Source organism: Panthera onca, chromosome B1, assembly GCF_046562875.1.
Source record: "Panthera onca isolate mPanOnc1 chromosome B1, mPanOnc1 haplotype 2, whole genome shotgun sequence".
Classification (NCBI taxonomy): Eukaryota; Metazoa; Chordata; class Mammalia; order Carnivora; family Felidae; genus Panthera; species Panthera onca.
This window is the reverse complement of record NC_138342.1, coordinates 121,873,448-121,893,588: the sequence shown is the minus strand read 5'-3', so window position 1 is coordinate 121,893,588 and position 20,141 is coordinate 121,873,448. Positions and strand designations below refer to the sequence as shown.

Genomic DNA, 20,141 nt, shown 5'->3' with positions numbered 1-20,141 from the left:
CAAGTTATTCTCCATAAAACTCTCCTAATAAAACTGTAACTCAGAAAGTGTTTATCAGACAAAGCAGCTTTTTTCCCAAAGAAATAATATGCAAATAGTCAGAAATTTCATCATTTACAAGGTGCTAGAAACACAGATGAGGAGAGAATGATCTCAGAGAAGATAACCTCACCCTCCCAGAACTTCCCAAATACGATTTAATGAGTCAAAGTTGCAAAATGCTGGAATGAGTGGCCAAAGGACTCACATGGTCCTTCTTGGGGTTTTATGAGGTAGTAGAGGTGTTTGGAAACTCTCATAGAAATGAAAAAGCCCAGCCAGTTATCATTTCCCAAGTCGTGTTTTATACATAAAAAGTATTTTCTGAAGGAGAAGGTTGCATGCAGACCCTTACTTATCGGCCTTCTCTTCAACGAAAGGCTGGTTGTACTGGTTAGATGAGGGAATAACAAGAGCATATGCATGTGGCAACCGTCTCAGAAGCTTTTCCTATTTAGGGTGTGTTTATTGTACTTTAGCATGATCTAGTGCAATCTTTGTTGCAGAAAATGAGTGACCCCTATAGACGTAGGGCTGGGAAGTGCAGCTGACCCTTGAACAAGACTCAGGGGCACAGACCCCTTGCACAATCAAAAATATGCATATAACTTTTGATTCCTCTAAAACTTAACTACTAATAACCCACCGTTGACCGAATGTCTTACTGATAATATAAACAATTAACTCCTATTTTGTGTTACATGTATTAGATACCGTATTCTTACAATAAATAAGCTAGAAAAACGCTATTAGGAAAATCATAAGGAAATTACATTTAGAATACTGCTCTGTATTTGCTGAAAAAAATCTGTAAATAAGTGGACTCACACAGTTCAAACCCATGTTGTTCAAGGGACAACATATAGTTAATGGCAGAGTTGGGTTTTTGATTTAAAGACTCTGAGGAAGGGTTAGAAATATAAATTTATATGTCTTTGGTTTACAATCTCAGTATCCAAACTGACTAAAGTCTTGAAACCAAACTGTTTGAAAAGTTTTATTTGGTAGCAGAAAATATCTACAATTGGATCTTTACAAAAGAAGTTGTGCAAGAGGGAAAAATAAACTTATACATAAGATTTTGCTGTTGAAATTTGGGATGATTATCAACAATTGATTCAGATTACAACAACTCACACAAGTCCATGTCTTTCTATGTTAAGAAAGTAGAAGCTACGTTAATCCGTTGACTAAACAGTTTGTTGAGACTCATAACAGACATTATAATGAACCGAAAGAAAGTTACGTCTATGGAAGAGAAGACAAACTAAATTATTTCAAGTTGTAGTAATAAACATATTTAGTCAGAGTAAAAACCAATTATCTCCGCAACCCAACAATCAACTTTTCATCTTATCAAGTCCATAATGTCTACATTATTTATATACACCATGGCTTTTCATCTAAGAGCTGTATTTTAAATTACATACAGATTTACATATAACGTATCAGATGTTACTGACAATAAGTCTTACCCTAGGATAGAAGTCTCTCTCCCTGTAATCACTTGATTTGGTCATATGTACAATCCCTGCTATGGAGCTGATTGCTTATCTGACAATAAAGGACAAGACCTACGGGAATGACCCAGGACAGGATTAGGAGGGACAGGCTCACCTCGTTGTCTCTATAACTTTACTGGCTTTGTATTCATTCAAAATACTACTAACCAGTACTTTCAATGGGCCAAAGAAAGAGGCACTAAGAGTGCTTGAAAGCATCCAAGAATTATGATCGGTGTCTATAGTACAGGCATAAAGTAGCTAACATTTTAAAAAACATCAAAAATACCGTTTTCACTAAAGGGGGTAAGCAGACAACTTCCTACTAGTAGAAAAAGAAAGACAAACACTGGTGTTCAATTTCCAGTTTAAATGCATTTATGAATACGAAGATTGTGACCCCCATTAATTAAATACAAAGAGTCCAGAAGAAATTGATGCATGACCTTAAGATGCAAGTATAGCAGTATTTCTGTATCAAATTTAGTCTAGGATTAAATACAATGCTACACACACACACACACACACACACACACACACACACATTCATAGTACCTTTATGGAATTCTCTAAAATGCTCACAGTAGCTTATATGGTATTGATGAAAATAAAGATGAAACTGTATAAACTAGAGTGTAGATAAAAATCATCTTTTATAGCTTACTAAGTGATACCTTTTGTGGCTTAAGTAGCTTAAATTATTCAAGTTTAAATTTCAATTCTTGAAAGCAGAACTGTGCTTTGGTATTCAAACCTTCATAAGATTTTACAGTTTTTCAAAATAAGGAATAGAGAGTAAGAACATCAAACATGTGGGAGAAAGAGACTTCTGACTTTTGTCACATGATTAACCAGTGGCTTTCAACTCTCACTGGGCCAACACTCAGCTTCTTGGAGGTGATTAGGGTTTTCAAAAGGTTTGAATCAAATTAAGTTTTGAAAACTTAATAAAAATGCACATTCTAATGTGTTAAATATCCTCCCCCACCTTTTTTTTTAAACCATACTGGAGAATGCCTATGTATTAACTTCTACGACCAGAATAATTTATTTTTTTTAAACCTTGGAATATAACTTCAGCTATCTATAATTAAAGAACCTCCTGAGATGTGTGTTTAAAACCTGCTATTATTTACACTTACTTATGTTTGTGTGAACCCAAATTTTCTTGATAGTATGCAAATAAAATAAGATATAAAAATAAATGGGCTGCTGAGGTTTTCTACCAACTCTATAATGCCAATTACACATTTGTGTTATTCACAAATTCTATTCCTAGTAATGGACTAAAACAAACTTAAATGTGAACCCAAAATATTTATACTGACAAAACGAACCTTTCAGGCTTTATGTGTTGGGGTTAGACAAAATGTTATTCAACAAATGTTTGGAAAATAATGCTCCGTAAGAAACTATCTTTTAATCTGTTAATACGATGTATAATGTGATTTCATTTGCTAAAACTGTCTAACACATTTCAGTTATTAGATTACTCTGCACAATGGGAAAAACTTCGACCAATTAGAATGCTGCAGGTCTTCAAAAAGGATAACTTGTAAAAAATTGAAAAACTGCACTAAAAGTCTATTTGCCTTAGAACTCTTCTGATAAGATTCCATTTTTGAATTAACAATATGCTTATTGTGTTATAATTCTGAAAATACATTCAACTTCCACATAACACAATTTAGCATCTTCACACATCAACTGTGTTGTGTGTTTTAATGGTTTAGGCACATTTCAGTAACTTTGGATTTTATTTTGTGGTTTCACTACAAAACAGCTTGTGCACACCAAATTCAAACAATCTTTTTTTATTTAAAAATCCATCTGAAAATTCACTTCTGAGTTTTAGTTTTTGTTTAAAAAGAAGCAAACATTTAAAAGCATCAAATGTTACTAGTCTACAATTCATCTTGTTATGAACAATTTTAGTTCGTGGATTGGGGAAATAAACCCATTACATTGATTAGGCACAGTACTATGGCCAAAAGACCAGAAATCAGGGCACATCTGTGTGTTCAGGCAACAGTTAGAGGTCTGAATGGAGGGAGTCATGCCTCAGCTGTGGGTACTCTTATCTCTGCCTCCTCCAAAAACTGTTAGTAAGTCCCAAATCAATACATAAGAGATTGTTTGTAACTTAGTTAAAAAAAACAAGCAAACAAACAAATTATACCTGCTTTCTAAATTACACTGCAAAGCCAAAACAGATAAATACAACTGTAGTCTGACTATATATAATTTGTGGTTTTGATATCCGTATCACAGGACCGTATTACAGGTGAGACAGAATTATATAATTCCTCTGGTGATTTCAGACATCTGGTTGGAAGAGGTTCATGACTCTAAGATTTCACATTATAACAATACTCCAAAATTTCTCAAATTAGGGCAGTGAATATAAATCACAGTACAAAATCCTTAATTCTTTTACTGGAAAAGCAACTGGTGCTACATACAAGAATCACTTATAGAACATCTATTTTTTTAAAAAAATGTAGATATAAAATATTAATTGCATAGGGATTTAAATATAAGGCCAAGAAGAATATTAAGTAAAGTTAAAAAAATCATAGAAAGGGCACTATGGTGTCAAAAGATAGAATTTCATTCTTAGAGTAATAAATCTGAATTACTGTCTAATTAAAAAAAAATCACAGTATGTTGCTATAACTAACAGTGAATGTTTCCTTAAGTCCAAATTGGAAACCAATATTAGGACTAACAAGAACACAACTAAAGCTCATTGTCTAAACCTGATCAGTGTATTAGCACATCAGTGCCTGGTACGTACCTGGTTATATAATCTATCTTTGCAAATAATGTAAAGTTTAATACATGTTAACAAGTGTGAGAGCACATCATCACTGCATGCCGGTAAGTGATCTGTAGGCTTACTTGATAGTGTAATTATTCAGTCTTCCCAAGGTGCAAGATCCCACCTGGCAGAATCTTCACTCAATGAACCAAAAACACTGTAATTAACAAAATATAATAAAGTTCCACCATTGAAAACTAAATGTACATGAACCAGAGAATTAGTTCCTGACACCAGTACATATATTATCCTCAGCACTTTGGAACGCAGTGAATGACGAGCCCGTCTATACTGTGTAGTTTAGGCTAATGGCTACCACCTGATGTTTCAGGTAGACAGGTAAATTGTAAATCTACTTCTCATTTTAATGTTGTTAGAGTGCAGTTTAAAGAGCAATTTCCAAATCTAAAAGTAGCTTAGTTAACTTAGTATTGTTATATAGAGTAGTGTGAGGAAAAACAAGAACTCCCAAAGGAATTATGTTAAGGAACATTTGGGAATACCCAAACCAACGTTTTAAATGAAAAAGTGCATAAATACAGTAATACTACAAGTGTGTTAACTATGGAACAAATGTTTCTCTGGGAGCTAAACAATAGTATTTTCCCACATTATTTACATGTTATGGATTGTTGAGATACCACAAAGCACCATTTACAGTCTAAATTGCTTGATTATGTGTGAAAAGTCCTCTGACTTCAATTCTACTCAGTTGAGGATCTACCTAGAATAGAAGTGTCAGGTCATCTCAAACAGGATTTATGTTTACAATTCAGTTCTCGTTATTCAGAAACAGCGAAGCAATATTTTCATTTCACATTCTTGGCTGGTGTTTCAGATTCTGTGGACTGTCTCCCATCTGTCCAGGCTTCCCGAGTGCTCTTTAGAGCCAGAGTCTTCTGTTGGTCAACCACAACATAATCTACTCTCTCATCAGCTACACTGCTGCCTGAGCCACTGCTCTTTTGCTAAAAAGCAAAGAAAGAAAACCATAAAACCCCACGTATAAGAGAGTTCTTCTTGGTGAAATTTAGCCTTAAAACATAGACACTCATGCACTGTGAATAACTCGTGAAGTTCTACTGGGTCACATACATACAAAAATAACATTACTTCAATTTAACAATGTTGTTTTTCTCCTCACTGTACACTGTTTTTCCCTTAAATTTAAAATCACTGTATGTAAGTATTTAGATGAATGCTCCCAACACAGATGAAATTCTTATAAAGTAAGGATCACAGACACTTGGTTCATCTTAAGATATACAGCTTGCTTCTCCCTTTAGCTTAACCTTGACCTTTTCAAATCCTCAGAACATGTACCAGTGTTGACTTGCAGAGCCGAGAAATGTTTTTTGAAAAACAGTATTTCAAGAATGGCAAACTACATAGGATGACACGACCTCTTATTCTAAAATACAAGTAGATACTAACTAACTTAAAACAAATATAATTATTGGGGCACCTGGTTGGCTCAGTTGCTTAAAGCACCAGACTTCAGCTCAGGTCATGATCTCACGGTTTGTGGGTTCGAGTCCCATGTCAGGCTCTGTGCTGACAGCTCAGAGCCTGGAGCCTGCTTTGGATTCTGTGTCTCCCTCTCTCTCTGCCCCTCCCCTGCTTGTGCTCTTGTCTCTCTCTCTCTCTCTCTCTCTCTCTCTCTCATTCAAAAAATAAACAAACATTAAAAAAAATTTTTTTTGAACATTTATTTATTTTTGAGAGACAGAGCGTGAGCGGGGGAGGGGCAGAGAGACAGAGACAAGGAATCTGAAGCAGGCTCCAGGCTCTGAGCTGTCAGCACAGATCCCGACGCGGGGTTCGAACCCACAGACGGTGAGATCTTGCCCAGAGCCAAAGTCAGACGCTTAACTGACTGAGCCACCCAGGTGTCCCCAAACAGAATTATTAATGCGTTGCTGGGCTCTCTAGAAAGTAAGAGAAATACCCAATGTGTGAGGGAAACAGGGCATGAAGAGCTGTTCAATGTAAATTTTACAGGAACTGTTGTCTTCAGATGAATGTCAATCTCAGCAATGCAATCAGGAGGCCCGCAGTGGGAGGGTGTGTCGAATCTGAGGCTATCCTGTTAAGCTAGGGACCAATGAAACAAACTGAGGTGGTCCTATAGTTGTAGCACATTGCTTCCCAGCAGAAGAAAATGCAAATCTAGTCTGAAGGAAACTGAAGTCTGCAGGATTTTCAGATAGACTCAGCAAAATGAATTTGCAAAAAAATGTATAAAACATGGAAGGAAACAAGCCATCAAGAATGTGAGCAGAAACAATAAACAGATTCAGACCTCCAAGGACTTCAGATATTGAAATGATTGCATAAACAGAATAAATTATGTGTGTATAAAATCTTCAAAGGAATTAAAAAATAAAACTAAATAAAAGGAATAAAATATCATGAAAGAAATAAGCTATTCAAAACAGCTATGCATATTTGAAACAAAAGAGCAAAATTCCATGTTAGAACTAAAAATAATTGAAATTAAAAATTAAACAATGGGTGGGGCGCCTGGGTGGCTCAGTCGGTTGAGCGCCGACTTCGGCTGAGGTCACGATCTCGCGGTCCGTGAGTTCGAGCCCCGCATCGGGCCCCTGTGCTGACAGCTCAGAGCCCGGAGCCTGTTTCAGATTCTGTGTCTCCCTCTCTCTGACCCTCCCCCATTCATGCTCTGTCTCTCTCTGTCTCAAAAATAAATAAACGTTAAAAAAAAAAAAATTAAAAAAAAAAAAAAAAATTAAACAATGGGTTAAACAGAATAATTGAGAATTAGTGTACCTGGTGATAGAACTAAAGAAATAATCCAAGTAAGAACAAAGAGATGAATAAAGAGAAAATATGAAAAAGTGAAAAGAGGCACAGAAAATAGAATATGTTCTGACTAATCTTTAATAAGAAACCTCAAATGAGAGGATAAAAGGAAGAGTGGAAAAGCTATATATTTAAAGAGATGATTGGGACTTTGCCAGAACTGATAAAAAATACAAATCCAGAAATAAGAACAGCACAACTTCCATCAAGCATGATAAATAAAAAGAAATCTACGTCTAGATGTCTAGACACACTGTAGTAAACCTGCAGAATACCAAAGATACAGAAAAGATGTTAACATCAGCCAGACAGAAAAGACAAATTATCTATAGAGTAACTGTAACTAGATTGACAACATACTTTTCAGTAGGAACAATGGAAGCCAGATGATAGTGAATAGTATCTTCCATGTGTTGAAAGAAGTATATTGCCAATCAAGAACTGTGAACGCAAAAAAACTCTTTTTCAAAAATGAGGGCACAATATAGACATTTCCCTCAAACAAAAATTGCAAGAATTTACTACTAACAGACCTCCACAAGAGGAACTTCTAAAGAATGTATTTCAGGTAGAAGAAAAAATGATTATGACAGGAAAGACTGAGGAACAAGATGGAATGATAAGAAAGGGAAGGTGGTAAATATGTAGGACAATGTTAAGTAAGCACTACCTATATAATAAGAATACTACTGGGGCGCCCAGGTGGCTCAGTTGGTTAAGCGTCCTGTGACTCAGGTCATGATCTCGCGGTCAGTGAGTTTGAACCTCTTGTCGCACTCTGTGCTGACAGCTCGAAGCCTGGAGCCTACTTCAGATTCTGTGTCTCCCTCTCTCTCTGCCCTTCCCTGCTCACACTCTGTCTCTCTTTGTCTCAAAAATAAATAAACATTAAAAAAAAAAAAAAAAACCCAGAATGCTACTAATGTGTAATTTGTGGTTTAACAAAAGTAAAAAACCAAAACTTTGGACAAAAATAGCATGTAAATCAAAAGGCGAATAATGTGAGCTAACACTGGAAAGAGAATGAAGACAAGATTTTGTTAAGTAGGCATTTCAACAGTAACCACTAAAAGAGGAGAACGTGTATAATTTCTATTATATACCATTAGGGATTACTCTCCATGACTTTGTTAATTGTGACTTATGAAACAATATTAAGTAATAGACTTTACTAAATTTAAATTAAACATACTAATAAAATTTCCCCAAAGGAAACATGATTCTTTGGCTTTAAAAGGTGAGCTAATTGTGTCTATAGAATGAGATTTCACTTACCTTACGTGGTGGTGTGGATTTCCCAGAATCTAAATCCAGATCTAGGTATTCTACTTGTTTGTCTCCTTTGGGCTTGACCATAGGACTGCTTCTCCCATCAAGGCTGTTACTGCCAAAAAGATTCTGAAAATGGTGATACAATGAAATCTACTATTGAACATCCACGAGACCTGTTGCTTATTTTGTCTGCCATCTACCAAAGCCAAAATATTTATTTTAAGAGGCTATGGTTTAATAAAAAAAAAAATGTCTTCTGAGAAAATTAAATCTGCTTTTAGGATTGGAGGAACATATGTGATATAACAGAACTGATTACAACTAGGCTTTAGAGTAAGCTAAACATGGTTTCAAGAGTCAAACTGGGTTCAAACTAAGACCAAAACATCAAGCTAGAGTTGGCTGCCAATAGCTCCAACTGAACATTATTTAAATGATATCTTTACTCGATTATATTTTTAAACTACTGGATCCTTTCACTCCTTGCTTTCTAATTAAAATTTTTAAAAAGTTCTGTATTTTAAGACTTTCACGCTAAAATTTAGCTTAGAATATGTATGTTAACTAAAGCCTACAAACAATGACTGCACCGGCAAAGTCTGCTTTGTTTCAACCTGTAATTTTTAGCTCTTAATTTCTTCTGTCTTCTCTTTAGCCTTATCCCTTCTGTTCTACTAGGAATTGTACAATACAAGGGTTACTCTCCATAAACAGATAAAGGACAGATAGAGGACAGCAATACATGACAAAAACAAAAAAGCCTAAGGCAGAAAAATGCAAAATCAACAGGATGTTAGGAACTTCAAGATCAATGCTCATAAGAAGGAAAGCATGACACGAACTGATGCCCCGACATATGCCCTCTATGTGAATTACGACAGTCCTTCCCAAGGTGTGCCAACAAATGCCTTGTTTCTCTGCCTTGCTGCTTTGAACCTCACCCAGAAATGTTCTGGACCTCTCATAGGCGAGACTATATATTTACTAGCAGCTAGCATTCTTTTGTCTTCTATCACAGAGATAGGAATACTCACATACTTTTGAAGAAAACCTTAACGATGTGATATACTTAAAATTATACTTGTTATGATGAACAAAACAATTTGGAAACTGCATAAACCTGAATCTGCTAATCCTTTTATATATCACTACTCCTTTTGTCTTTGCTCAAGTCACACAGAGTAAGCTGTGATTTAGGCAAAAGACAATTGCTAGAATTTGCAATATTGACTCTATTCCCTCATTTGAAGCAGGGCTGCTGACAGTCCGCGTGAAACATTTTTGTGAATTAGAAAATGGTGCTCCTTCCTGTGGGGCTACCCAGCTCTGTGCCAGGGCCCACAGCTTAGTGAGCAGGACATGGTCTGAACTGCATGTACCCATGAATGCAGTACTATGCAGTCTACTCGACACACTACATACTGTGTGTAATGTGAGCAAGCAACCTGCATGCTGGAATGTGAGGGCTCTATTTGTGGGAACGCAGTTTTATTTTTGAGAGACAGAGAGAGACAGAGCGTGAGCAGGGGAGGGGCAGACAGAGAGGGAGATACAGAATCTGAAGCAGGCTCCAGGCTCCGAGCTCTAAGCTGTCAGCACAGAGTTCCACATGGGGTTCGAACTCACGAACTATGAGATCATGACCTGAGCTGAAGTCGGACGCTTAACCGACTGAGCCACCCAGGCACCCCTGTGGGAACAGAGTTTTAAACTGAATTTACCAACTACTGGTGATAAAACATTAAAAAAAAATTTTAACAATAACATGTAAGGCACAAAAAAGGTAATGTACAAATAGCCATTCCCCTCTCCCCCCCCCCTTTTTTTTTAATTTATAAAGAAACTAGTTTTTTGGGTTTTTTTCTGAATGACTCTACATTTCATTCTCATATAAAAATATCAAGCAGGGGTATGGTGTGTGTGTGCAATTTTGTATTCAAATGTGACTTGTGAAAGAACCCCTGCCTGGAATACCCCTAATTGGAAATGCCTACGGTTGTTCATACTATTGCAAGGCTCATGAAAGGAACACACGAGCTCATATGATGTACACATTTAATCTCAGTAAGTTGTTTCTACAGAGAATGTCTCAGAATTGCTGGTTAAACTGTTTTCTGTCTAGTTTTTATTAGAATTGGAAATTTTTCATCTTTAAATACTGTTAAAATTTGTGTCTCTGCAAGGCAGTCCATTTGCTCTAGATCGAATTTCAACTACGAACAGCCTGTCTCTGCGTTCTAGCCTTTAACCCAGTATTTTCCCAAAACAGTTTAGAAAAACCCTAAGATTCTAGGAGTTATCATAAATGTTCTGTGAATTGAGAAAAAAAGATAACAGTAGTGCTTTGTTTTTCTAAAATTCTTTTTAAAATGTGAAAAGTTACTGAAGGTATTTTTGTTGTTACTGTTGTATAACAATATTCATGTCTTTAATAGTGACGTGTGGTCACTCACATTTTAGGTGTCACATTAAGGGTTCACCTCACGAATGCCTGACTTTGGATCTTTTTATAAATTAACAGGCAGCACCACCAATTCACTGTTTCATTAAACACCGCCTGCTCCATGATCACTAGTATGAGAAATAAGTCATGCTTCAAAACGTCAATGTATAGCATTTAATCTTCATTGTAGGTATAAGCCAGGTTTGATCTGATCCTGTCTCAACTTCTCCAAGACAAATTTTTTTTACTGATCAGTCCAGGCACAATGACATCTTGTGAATTTCTATGGTATACCTTTAATGCACTAACTGCAAAGAGGTGTGGAAAATATTGCTGTAACTATCACATTCTTTTCTAAGGAAGAGTTGTCCGGATTATGATCAACCCTTGCAGCTGGCAGTGTGAAGAGATGGCAATGGTGGCTGGTTTTTCTATTGTGAATGGTGGGCAGATATTTTCACCCGAACATTTTTGCTTTTTCTAACACTTAGGACCTAAGTATTTCAGAAATTCACCAGCTGGCAGGCAAAAATACCTTTCTGGCTTAATGTTTTATACCTTACGAGGTATAAAAGAACAAACAATTTCATATTTTTATTTCCTTTGACTTTTTGATTGTAATATTTTTCTCTCTAGTCTTTTCCCTTCATGATAAATCACACTTCCAAACTTTCCTATTACATGCCTTTTGCAAAATTTTTATGGTAATTTACTATTTCAGGCAAAAGGACACGCTTTAGTATCTCAGAAAAAAGTTACTTTTGTAATAAAAAGTCCATTCAGCCACCTAAAGATTAAAATTGATGATAATATGTACTCTGATGTAGCACTGAGGATTTATGTAGACTTTTCCCAGTCTATTTGCTATAATGAGGAAAAAAAAATAAGGTAATAAAAATAATAAAACACCACTTATCAAGTTGAAAAACAGTGAATCCCAAAGCAGAAGCCAATTAATAAAAATTGCTCTGCCTTCAAATTAGGGAAAGTGTTATTGATATAGCTGGTTTGTATTCTAATCCAGGCTGATGTAAATATTTTAAATCATCTTATTCATTCTGAGCACTGCCGAAATTTGATATTTTAAAGTGAGTTTAAGCACCAAATCAAGCTTTTCAAATCACTTAATTTTGTTTCCTGACAACATAGGGTTGTGAGGAATCCGTTTTTGCTTAAAGTACGTTAAAGACGTAAAACATGTCGAGAGAACTGGACTTTGTATTTTGAATCCCTAAAGAGTATTGTTTTAAAGAAAATGAAGCTGGGGCGCCTGGGTGGCTCAGTTGGTTAGGGGACCAACTTCGGCTCAGGTCATGATCTCGCAGTTTGTGAGTTCGAGCCCCGCGTCGGGCTCTGTGCTGACAGCTCAGAGCCTGGAGCCTGCTTCAGATTCTGTGTGTCCCCCTCTCTCTGCCCCTCCCCTCTTCATGCTCTGTGTCTCTCTGTCTCTCAATAATAAATAAACGTTAAAAAAAAATTAAAGAAAATAAAGCCACTAAAATGTTAATCCTTCCAAATTTTGACATCAGATTTCTGCTTCTCCTGGCAGATACGACCTGGTTGTGCCCTGATAATATCTGCCCTCCCCTCTCTCACATGAATGGGATTTTTAGTCAGGCCCGCTGTCCCTCAGAAGAAAAGCTATGGTTCCCAGCCCCTTTGTGTCTCTGTGTGTATGGCAGTTTCTGGGAACCTTCTTTATAAGGCAGTTAGGCTGTACCCTTGCTCCTTCTTCCCTTCCTCTGTTTTGTAGCTTGGGATGTGAAGTGTTGGTGCAGCAGCATCTTGTTCTAGGAGCATGTGAGACACACCCAGAAGATGGTGGACTGGAGAGCTGGAAGGGGCAGGCATCCCTAAGGGCTTCCTAGGACAGGGCTGCCACACAACCCTGGCTAGACTCTCTCTGGACTTATTTACATGAGAAAGAGATAAATGTCTGTTACTCAGAGGTGAACCTAATCATAACCAATACATGCATCTACTAAAATACAAATAGCAGAGCAAGAACTGAATTTGATTAGAGGGAAAACATAAGCAAAGTATTTTTAAAAATTAAAACGGGTTTGTATTCTTAAGTATCTGAAGTATTTTCTGGCAACTATCTAATTTCTGGGGAACGCAGGCTTGCTATGATTATTAAATTCTTGTGCTTTGTGGTAATACAGCCAATATGAAACAAGTTAGGTTTGTAACAGGTCTTTAATCTTTAAGCCTTATCTAAGAGTGTATTATTGAAAGATTATCAAAAGACCTCCTATAGAAGAGCACTTCACTATAAGAGTGCCATGAAGAGGTTCTGGAGGACTGCATTATGAAATGCTTCTAGTATATTTGCTTGAACAGTTTCAAAAATCAATTATTTCTCAAAAATAAATATAACTAGAAAGATTTTATGATTTTTAACTCATTTTTAATCTACTTTGTAAATACTGGCATTACACTTTGACCCATTATCGGCTTCAAATTTTACAATGCTATTTTTAAGAAGCATTTTAAAAAGTTGTCTTCTATCCTTTTTCCTTAAGTATATAAAGAAGGATGTAAGGGCCAGATTTAGAGATTGGAAGAAAGGTGCACGACTTGGAAGGGCTGCTCAGGAAGACAGAAGTTAAGGTGCAAATTTTACATACTGAGTCTTCGCTGGATAGGTTTGGGTTCATAGGAACATAATTCTCTTCACTGTCGTGTGAGTCACTGCTTGAAGTTGTGCTATGCACTGAATCCGGTCGGGGAGACAAGGGAAATCTAGAGGAGCTAATTAAAGAGATTACCGTTACAAACCTAAACCTTGACAACAATTTCTAAAATCACTTCCAAGATAAAAATGAGTGATCGTTTACATTCTTTCACCAAGAGTCACTAAAGTTTACAATCATTTATTGTACACATTTATTCATTACAACTTACTGCAAACCCTCAAATGCACACCTAATATTTATAGCTATATTGTAAAAAGTAGACCTTTGGGCATCAAATTCCTGTGTAAAACAAAAGAAGTATTGCTAATGATTTGGGGGACAAGTAGAAAGTCACAGACATGAAAAGGAAGGTTTAAGTTTCTATTAAATACAGCTACCTATATGTAAACATAAAACATGAACACATATTTAATGCAAGTTTATAACTTCACATATCCTTTAATTACCCTATATATATATATTTGTTTGTTTATATCTCTGTATAAATACATAATTTAAATATATAAATTTATATTTATAATCTCTGCACCCAATGTTGGGCTTGAACTCACGACCCAGAGATTAAGAATTGCATACTCTTCTGACTGAGCCAGACAGGCGCCTCTTCTATGTACATTTTAGCAAATTTTCATTAAATAACCTCTGCCAAGAAACTACCGTATTTGCCAGATCAGAAGTTCTGAGAAATTTCTAGCCTCATGAATGCTTTATACCCTTGAACATTACCAGGAACCCTGAGGAACTTTTTGTTTATATAGGTTGTATCTATTTACTGTATTACAAATAATAGAACATTTTTTTTAAAACCCAGAGTACACAAATACACATTCTATTTATTAGCTGTCTCCGGGATGTGATCATACATTACGCAGTCCCTAGAAAACTCCAGTGTGCACTCATGAGAGAAGCAGGAGTAGAAAGGCAAATGCCATCTTAGAATCTTAATGAAAATAGTTTTCACCTCACAGAACCCCAAAAAAGGGGGGGGGTCCCCAGACTATACTTTGGGAACCACTGTTTCAGGTATTTTCCATCATAGTGAACAATTAAGGTACACATTTCAAACAAAGACTTACTCTCGAGCAAAACTCCTAGTGATGGGAGATCTAACTGGGGCTTGCAGTTCTTCCCATTCTGGCAAAGGTTTTATTTCTAAAGGTGCTGGCTTGGCTGAAATGAAAGAGAGAAAAAGAGGCTTCAGTATACAGATATTTGAAAAACAAAACAAGATCCTCTATGTCTCTACTTATGTGTTATAGCCAAACACACCTAAGACCAATGGTTTCATACATGAAACGAAGTTCATGGGTGTAAAGTGATTTGCCCAAGGTTACCGAGCTAAATAATTAGTGACAAAAGCTAAATCAGATAATGTTTCATGACTGTTGATTCAAAGTCTAAAGCTCTATTACATCATGTTGCTCCTTAATTTAATATTTTATGAATATAAACTAAAGAAAGGGTAACGTGACCCAATTCCTTAACAGTTACTTGATGTACAGTTTTCATTACTTCCTTATTTCTTTTTTTTTTAAATAATTTTATTCTCAAGTATGGAGATTTAATCTATGTAAAAACATTTCTATTCAATATTGAAGCATCAGTTATACAGCTATACATATGACGTACAAAAAAGTATTAAATACAAAACTCTGATAAAATCAAAAACTGAAAACAGAATTCACTAAATCTTTTAAATTAATTCAAGCCCAGTCTGAAAACAAATAAAAGCAATAATATTTTAAGACTCACACTCAGCTGAGAGAAGGCCTAATTAAACAATTACTTTGAATTTTCAGCTTAATTTAACCAACAATATCCTTTATATCAAATTAAATAATAAACACACTAATAATATTCTTATTAGCCTGATTTATAAGTAGTCTTTGTTTATTTACCTCATTATCACAATAGGCAATTACCACGCTAGTGCATACCACAGAGCTCTCATTTTTTTCATGAGAGTGAAACATTTTTCAGAAGAACTAAAACAATATTATGTGTTAATGCTAATTATATTTTAGGAGATTATTTAAACATATTAGGTAAATATTCCAATTACATTTCATTCTGCCACTCCAAAGAAAAGTTTTCATTTTTCTAGGTTTCCTTTTTCTAGTCTTTGTCCATACATGGACATACTTTTACTCAACTCGTATTTTTAATCAACTATGTTATAATTACAATCAAACTATAAAATAGGTGGTCATTTTAAAGGGCAATGTCGATTCACTGGGGCTTATAAGTATTTTTGTCTGTTCAATACGAAAAACTCAGTGCGGTTTTCTAAAGACTAGATTAAATTTAAATCTTGCTCATCTATACCCTTAAAATGGACCAGCACAGAATACTGTGCTAAGTCAACGTATTTCTTTAACTCCTTATGTTTCACTTTTTTGAAACCCAAAGGCTAATGGCAGTTTAGCAGTCAAATTCTAAATAATGCCATAAAATAATGAATCTATGGAAGTGATTCTGTATTTTGTCTTAGAATAGAATACATACATTATATATAAATAAAGGACACATTTGGAACTCACAAGTAGCTAACAAGCTTAAAGAAAACAATGCACTGATGTCTAAAAGGTTAAGAGAATAATGTAAAAGAACAAGACTGAATACCATGTATTATCAAACTTAACATGCTGCTGTTAATGGCATAACAAGTAGACTTACTATGTCTATGGAAAGACAATGGGAAGACACACATTATGCGAAGCATTCACTTTAGAAATAACGTGCTAGGAAACTTTATTTACAACAGCGGTAGTATTTAAGTCTCTTCTCCTTTACTTTTTAAGAAAAAACATCACAAAATAAAGAAATTCCCAATGCCCCATCCAGCATGCGGTGCTAAAGTACATACCCTTTCTTCTTGTAGCAAAGTCACCTATGGTTTGTGAATCAGTTCGCTCTAAACCAGGGGGTTTGGGTCTTAAAATTTTAGGACTTTGACCTAATTGGTAAAAAGAAGATGCTCTTAATATAATGTTATTTTTTAATTGGAAAAATGGATTCTGTAAAAAAGCCACAGAGCCCTGAGCAGAAATGTCACACCTCAAAAGCATAAACATAAGTTTGATTGGGGAGAATATTTTAACCTTGCCACACATCACTCATGCTCAGTCCAAGGGAAAGGATGAAGCTGCATGCAACAGGGTAACAAGCAAAGTGTTATAAAAGATGGCAGGGTGTTCGTGGGGTAACCAGCCTGGATAGTGGTTATCTTTACTTGGGGGAAGCGAGGAAAGCCACGTGCCGTGTTACTCTTCTAACATGCCTTAGAAAACCGGACTAAATAAAAAATTATAAAATACCTTCATCAGACCTCAAGTACATCTTTTCTTTGAAGTCTGATGTCTGATATGTAAGTACCGGGGCGTACTTCCCAATAGTATTATTTTCTTAATTTTATTCAGGTGTTTAAATAACCTTAATCTGACTATTCCTTTACCTCTTGACCAAAGCCCTTTGAGAAAAGCAGGTTGATGCCATGGTGTTTGCTAATCCAATATTAAAACCAAGACCGACATTTGTCTCCCCTGGATATACTGGTAGCTGCCTGGTGACATAATTTTGCAAGGATCAGAAGCTAGGTTCTGGAACTGCTGACTGTCTAGCTTTGATTTAAGTATTTGAAAGCATAAATTCAGTTGCCATTATTTTCTTTTCATTTACTCTCTGCCACATGTAAGTACTGCTGAAAAGCCTTATGAAAAGTACAGAGTTAATACCCAGCAGTGGCCTCACTTATTCCTACAGGAAGCTTGGACGCTAGAGCAGCAACATCGTTTAAATCAGTTATTTGATTATTAAATCAGTTATTTGCTCTCTTCTCAGTGGCACCAAATTTACTTCTTTTTTGGCAATTACAAAATTTAGTCGACATCTAATAGATGGCAAAATCAGAATTTGCCGATTAAATGACAATATCTAGTACCTGATCTACCAAAGGCTAAAAGTTTCTGAAAATATGAGTCTCTAGGTTATAAAATAGGAAGAGTTCTCTAATGAACCAATTTTCTGAGTTAGGTAATTAATACCTTGAGTTTATTCAGAAAGGGGGCAGGCTTAGTTTAAAATGTGAGTGATAAAATTTGAGGTCATGATCCTATCCCTAATGTTGACCTATCCAGGGCCCCCAATGGCAGGGCACTTTCCTAAAACAATGGAGGATGTCAGCTTTTTATAAACTCCCCAAAATAATGTACTTGCCTTCAAAAAAAAAAAAAAAAAGTAAGAGGCAGAGGGTAAGGTTTACTACAGAAAAATACACTTATTTTACAGCCGAAAGGCTTTTACAGATCAATCCAGCTTCTTCATTTTATGGATGAGATACCCTTAAAGGACGAAAGAGGTTAAGTGACTTGCTTGGGTCACAACATTAACTGGAGGCCAAATGAAGGCTTCCCCTAACCTCCCACTGCTGGTGTATGCTCCTGTGCTGTCCACATTGTCTATCCCTTTGGGAATAGAAAATCCGAAGAAACCAGTGTTTAGAGGTCAGTTTTGAACTGCTAAGTTCAGTTTGAGATCTTACATCTACTTAAAGCCACAGATAACTGATTAGTGAGTAATGTGACATTTAATAATTACAAATTGCTTTTCAGAGCAACTTTTGGTTTGGTGGTGTTCACTCAGTGTCTTTTGCCCTGCTCCTTTTCAGTAAGACCCACTTTCATTAGCTCTCAGCCTCCTTCTGAGTTTTCAGTGTGGTTATCTCCCAGTGGTCATCCTCAGCATCTCTCAACTTTGCACCCTCAGTTATGTTCATCTATGTTTACAGTTACATACTTGAGGTCATGTGACTGCTAAATCCACCTGCTTGTGAACTATCCATTCTTCCATTGTCTGACAAGTCCCCATAGTGATCTTTCTAATACCTGACCCTGAAATGATCATCTCTTCTCCAAACCAATTCTACTTTTTTTTTTTTAAAGTATCTCAAGGGTACTCCTTGGTTTTCTTAATAAAAAATACTGTATTGGAGAGTCTGGGTGGCTCAGTTGATTAAGCATCCGACTTCAGCTCAGGTTATGATCTCACAGTTCGTGGGTTCGAGCTCTTTATTGGGCTCTGTGCTGACAGCTGAGAGCCTGGAGCCTGCTTCAGATTCTGTGTCTCCCTCCTTCTCTGCCCCTCCCCTGCTCGTGATCTGTCTCTCTCTGTCTCTCAGCAATAAATAAGTGTTAAAAAATAAAAAGAAAACATTGTATCAAGTGCGGTTTTAAAAGTGTAGTTATAAAATTTACCTGTATTTTCCACTTCATGCAAAGCTTGAGGATTTGATTTTGGGGCTCAAGTCGCAATGTGGAAATGTGGCAGTGAATTGTAGTGAGTCACTTAGTCATTTTGTTAGCTTTATTTCTTTACATCCCTCCAAACTCAATTTGACATTCATGTTCCAGAAAGAAATGAACGTCATACCCAAATGAGAGCCCAGTTATTGCTTATGAGGAGAGAAAGGTGAAAACGGATCCAAGGTGTTGGTATGCCTGTCATGGCCCTATCTTCTCTACTGTCTACTGGCAAATATTTGAATGTTTCCCTGATTGTTGGAGAAAAGTGTGAAATAAGAAGAAATAAGAATAATAAAGTAAAGGCAAAAATAAACCAACTTTGGAGATACATTGATTCTCAAATGCTGAGAGTAAGCAGAGGAACTCATTTGAGCGTTAACTTTTAAATCCAAGGCAGTTTGCAACCTGATTTTAGCTACACTAAATTTGAACAGATAAAGCAACATTATTTCTTTTGCAGACAGCCGTTCACTACTGGCGAAATTCCTATTGGACTTTAACCCTTGAGGGGGGTCAATCTCTGGATCATGTGACTTATTCCCTCATTTGGAGTACAAATTAATGAATCTTCATCTCTGGTTTAGATCTTTCCCTGGAGATCCTAACCTACACCTCTGCACAACTACCCCATATGGATATTCCGCCAGCGTTCACACTACATGTTCAAAACGGAATTTATCCTTTGACTCAGCACCACAAACCTGCTTTGTTTCCTCTATTAGCAGCTGCCATGGCAGATCTCTTAGGAGTCATTCTAGCTTCTACTTTCTCTCTAATCTTTATTCTGTATTTATAATGACAATAGTCTGTTTTCATTTACCTAAGAAAATAAAAAAATCTGCAAGTCTGAAGTCCATTCTTTAAACCTCCCTGTTTTTAAAGTGCACTTCACTTACCTGGTTTGTTTCCCTGAAAGTGATGAGCTCACACTGTATGGCTAAATGACTTCCATCTATATTCTAAATGCCCTTAAAACTTGTAAAAATCACTTAAGTCCCCAAGTTAAGGGACCATGAGAGCCAGGAAAGGGATTTTGTTATGCCTTTACCCATCTAATCACTTCTAAACCAAGGCTTTAAGAACCTTGGGTTTGGAAAACTGAGCGAAGCACTCTCTGAGGAAGACGCTGAAAAAATGTGATTTTTATAACATTTTAGAGAATACAGGTTTTTTTCTTTTTTTCTATCATATCCTTAAATCTTAAACTGAGCTTTCTAGGGGCTAACCTGATTATGTTACTTG

At 36.1% G+C, this 20,141-nt stretch overlaps 1 protein-coding gene across 9 annotated transcripts in view; it reads right to left on the bottom strand.

The window, feature by feature from the left end:
* Positions 1–1,023: 1,023 nt before the first annotated feature.
* Positions 1,024–20,141, bottom strand: part of GAB1 (GRB2 associated binding protein 1) — a 122,534-nt gene continuing 103,416 nt past the window's right edge. For 5 of the 9 annotated variants that reach the window (XM_060654081.3, XM_060654085.3, XM_060654084.3 and 2 more), the window contains 5 exons: positions 16,466–16,555; positions 14,676–14,769; positions 13,531–13,654; positions 8,461–8,583; positions 1,024–5,330 (listed from right to left, as the gene is read on the bottom strand). In XM_060654081.3, the coding sequence (XP_060510064.1) occupies positions 5,172–5,330; positions 8,461–8,583; positions 13,531–13,654; positions 14,676–14,769; positions 16,466–16,555 (590 nt within the window). In that variant the 3' untranslated portion in view covers positions 1,024–5,171. Of the gene's footprint in view, positions 5,331–7,533; positions 7,627–8,460; positions 8,584–13,530; positions 13,655–14,675; positions 14,770–16,465; positions 16,556–20,141 lie in introns of those variants that run through there. The other 4 variants (XM_060654087.3, XM_060654088.3, XR_009616148.3 and 1 more) reach the window with 3 other exon arrangements.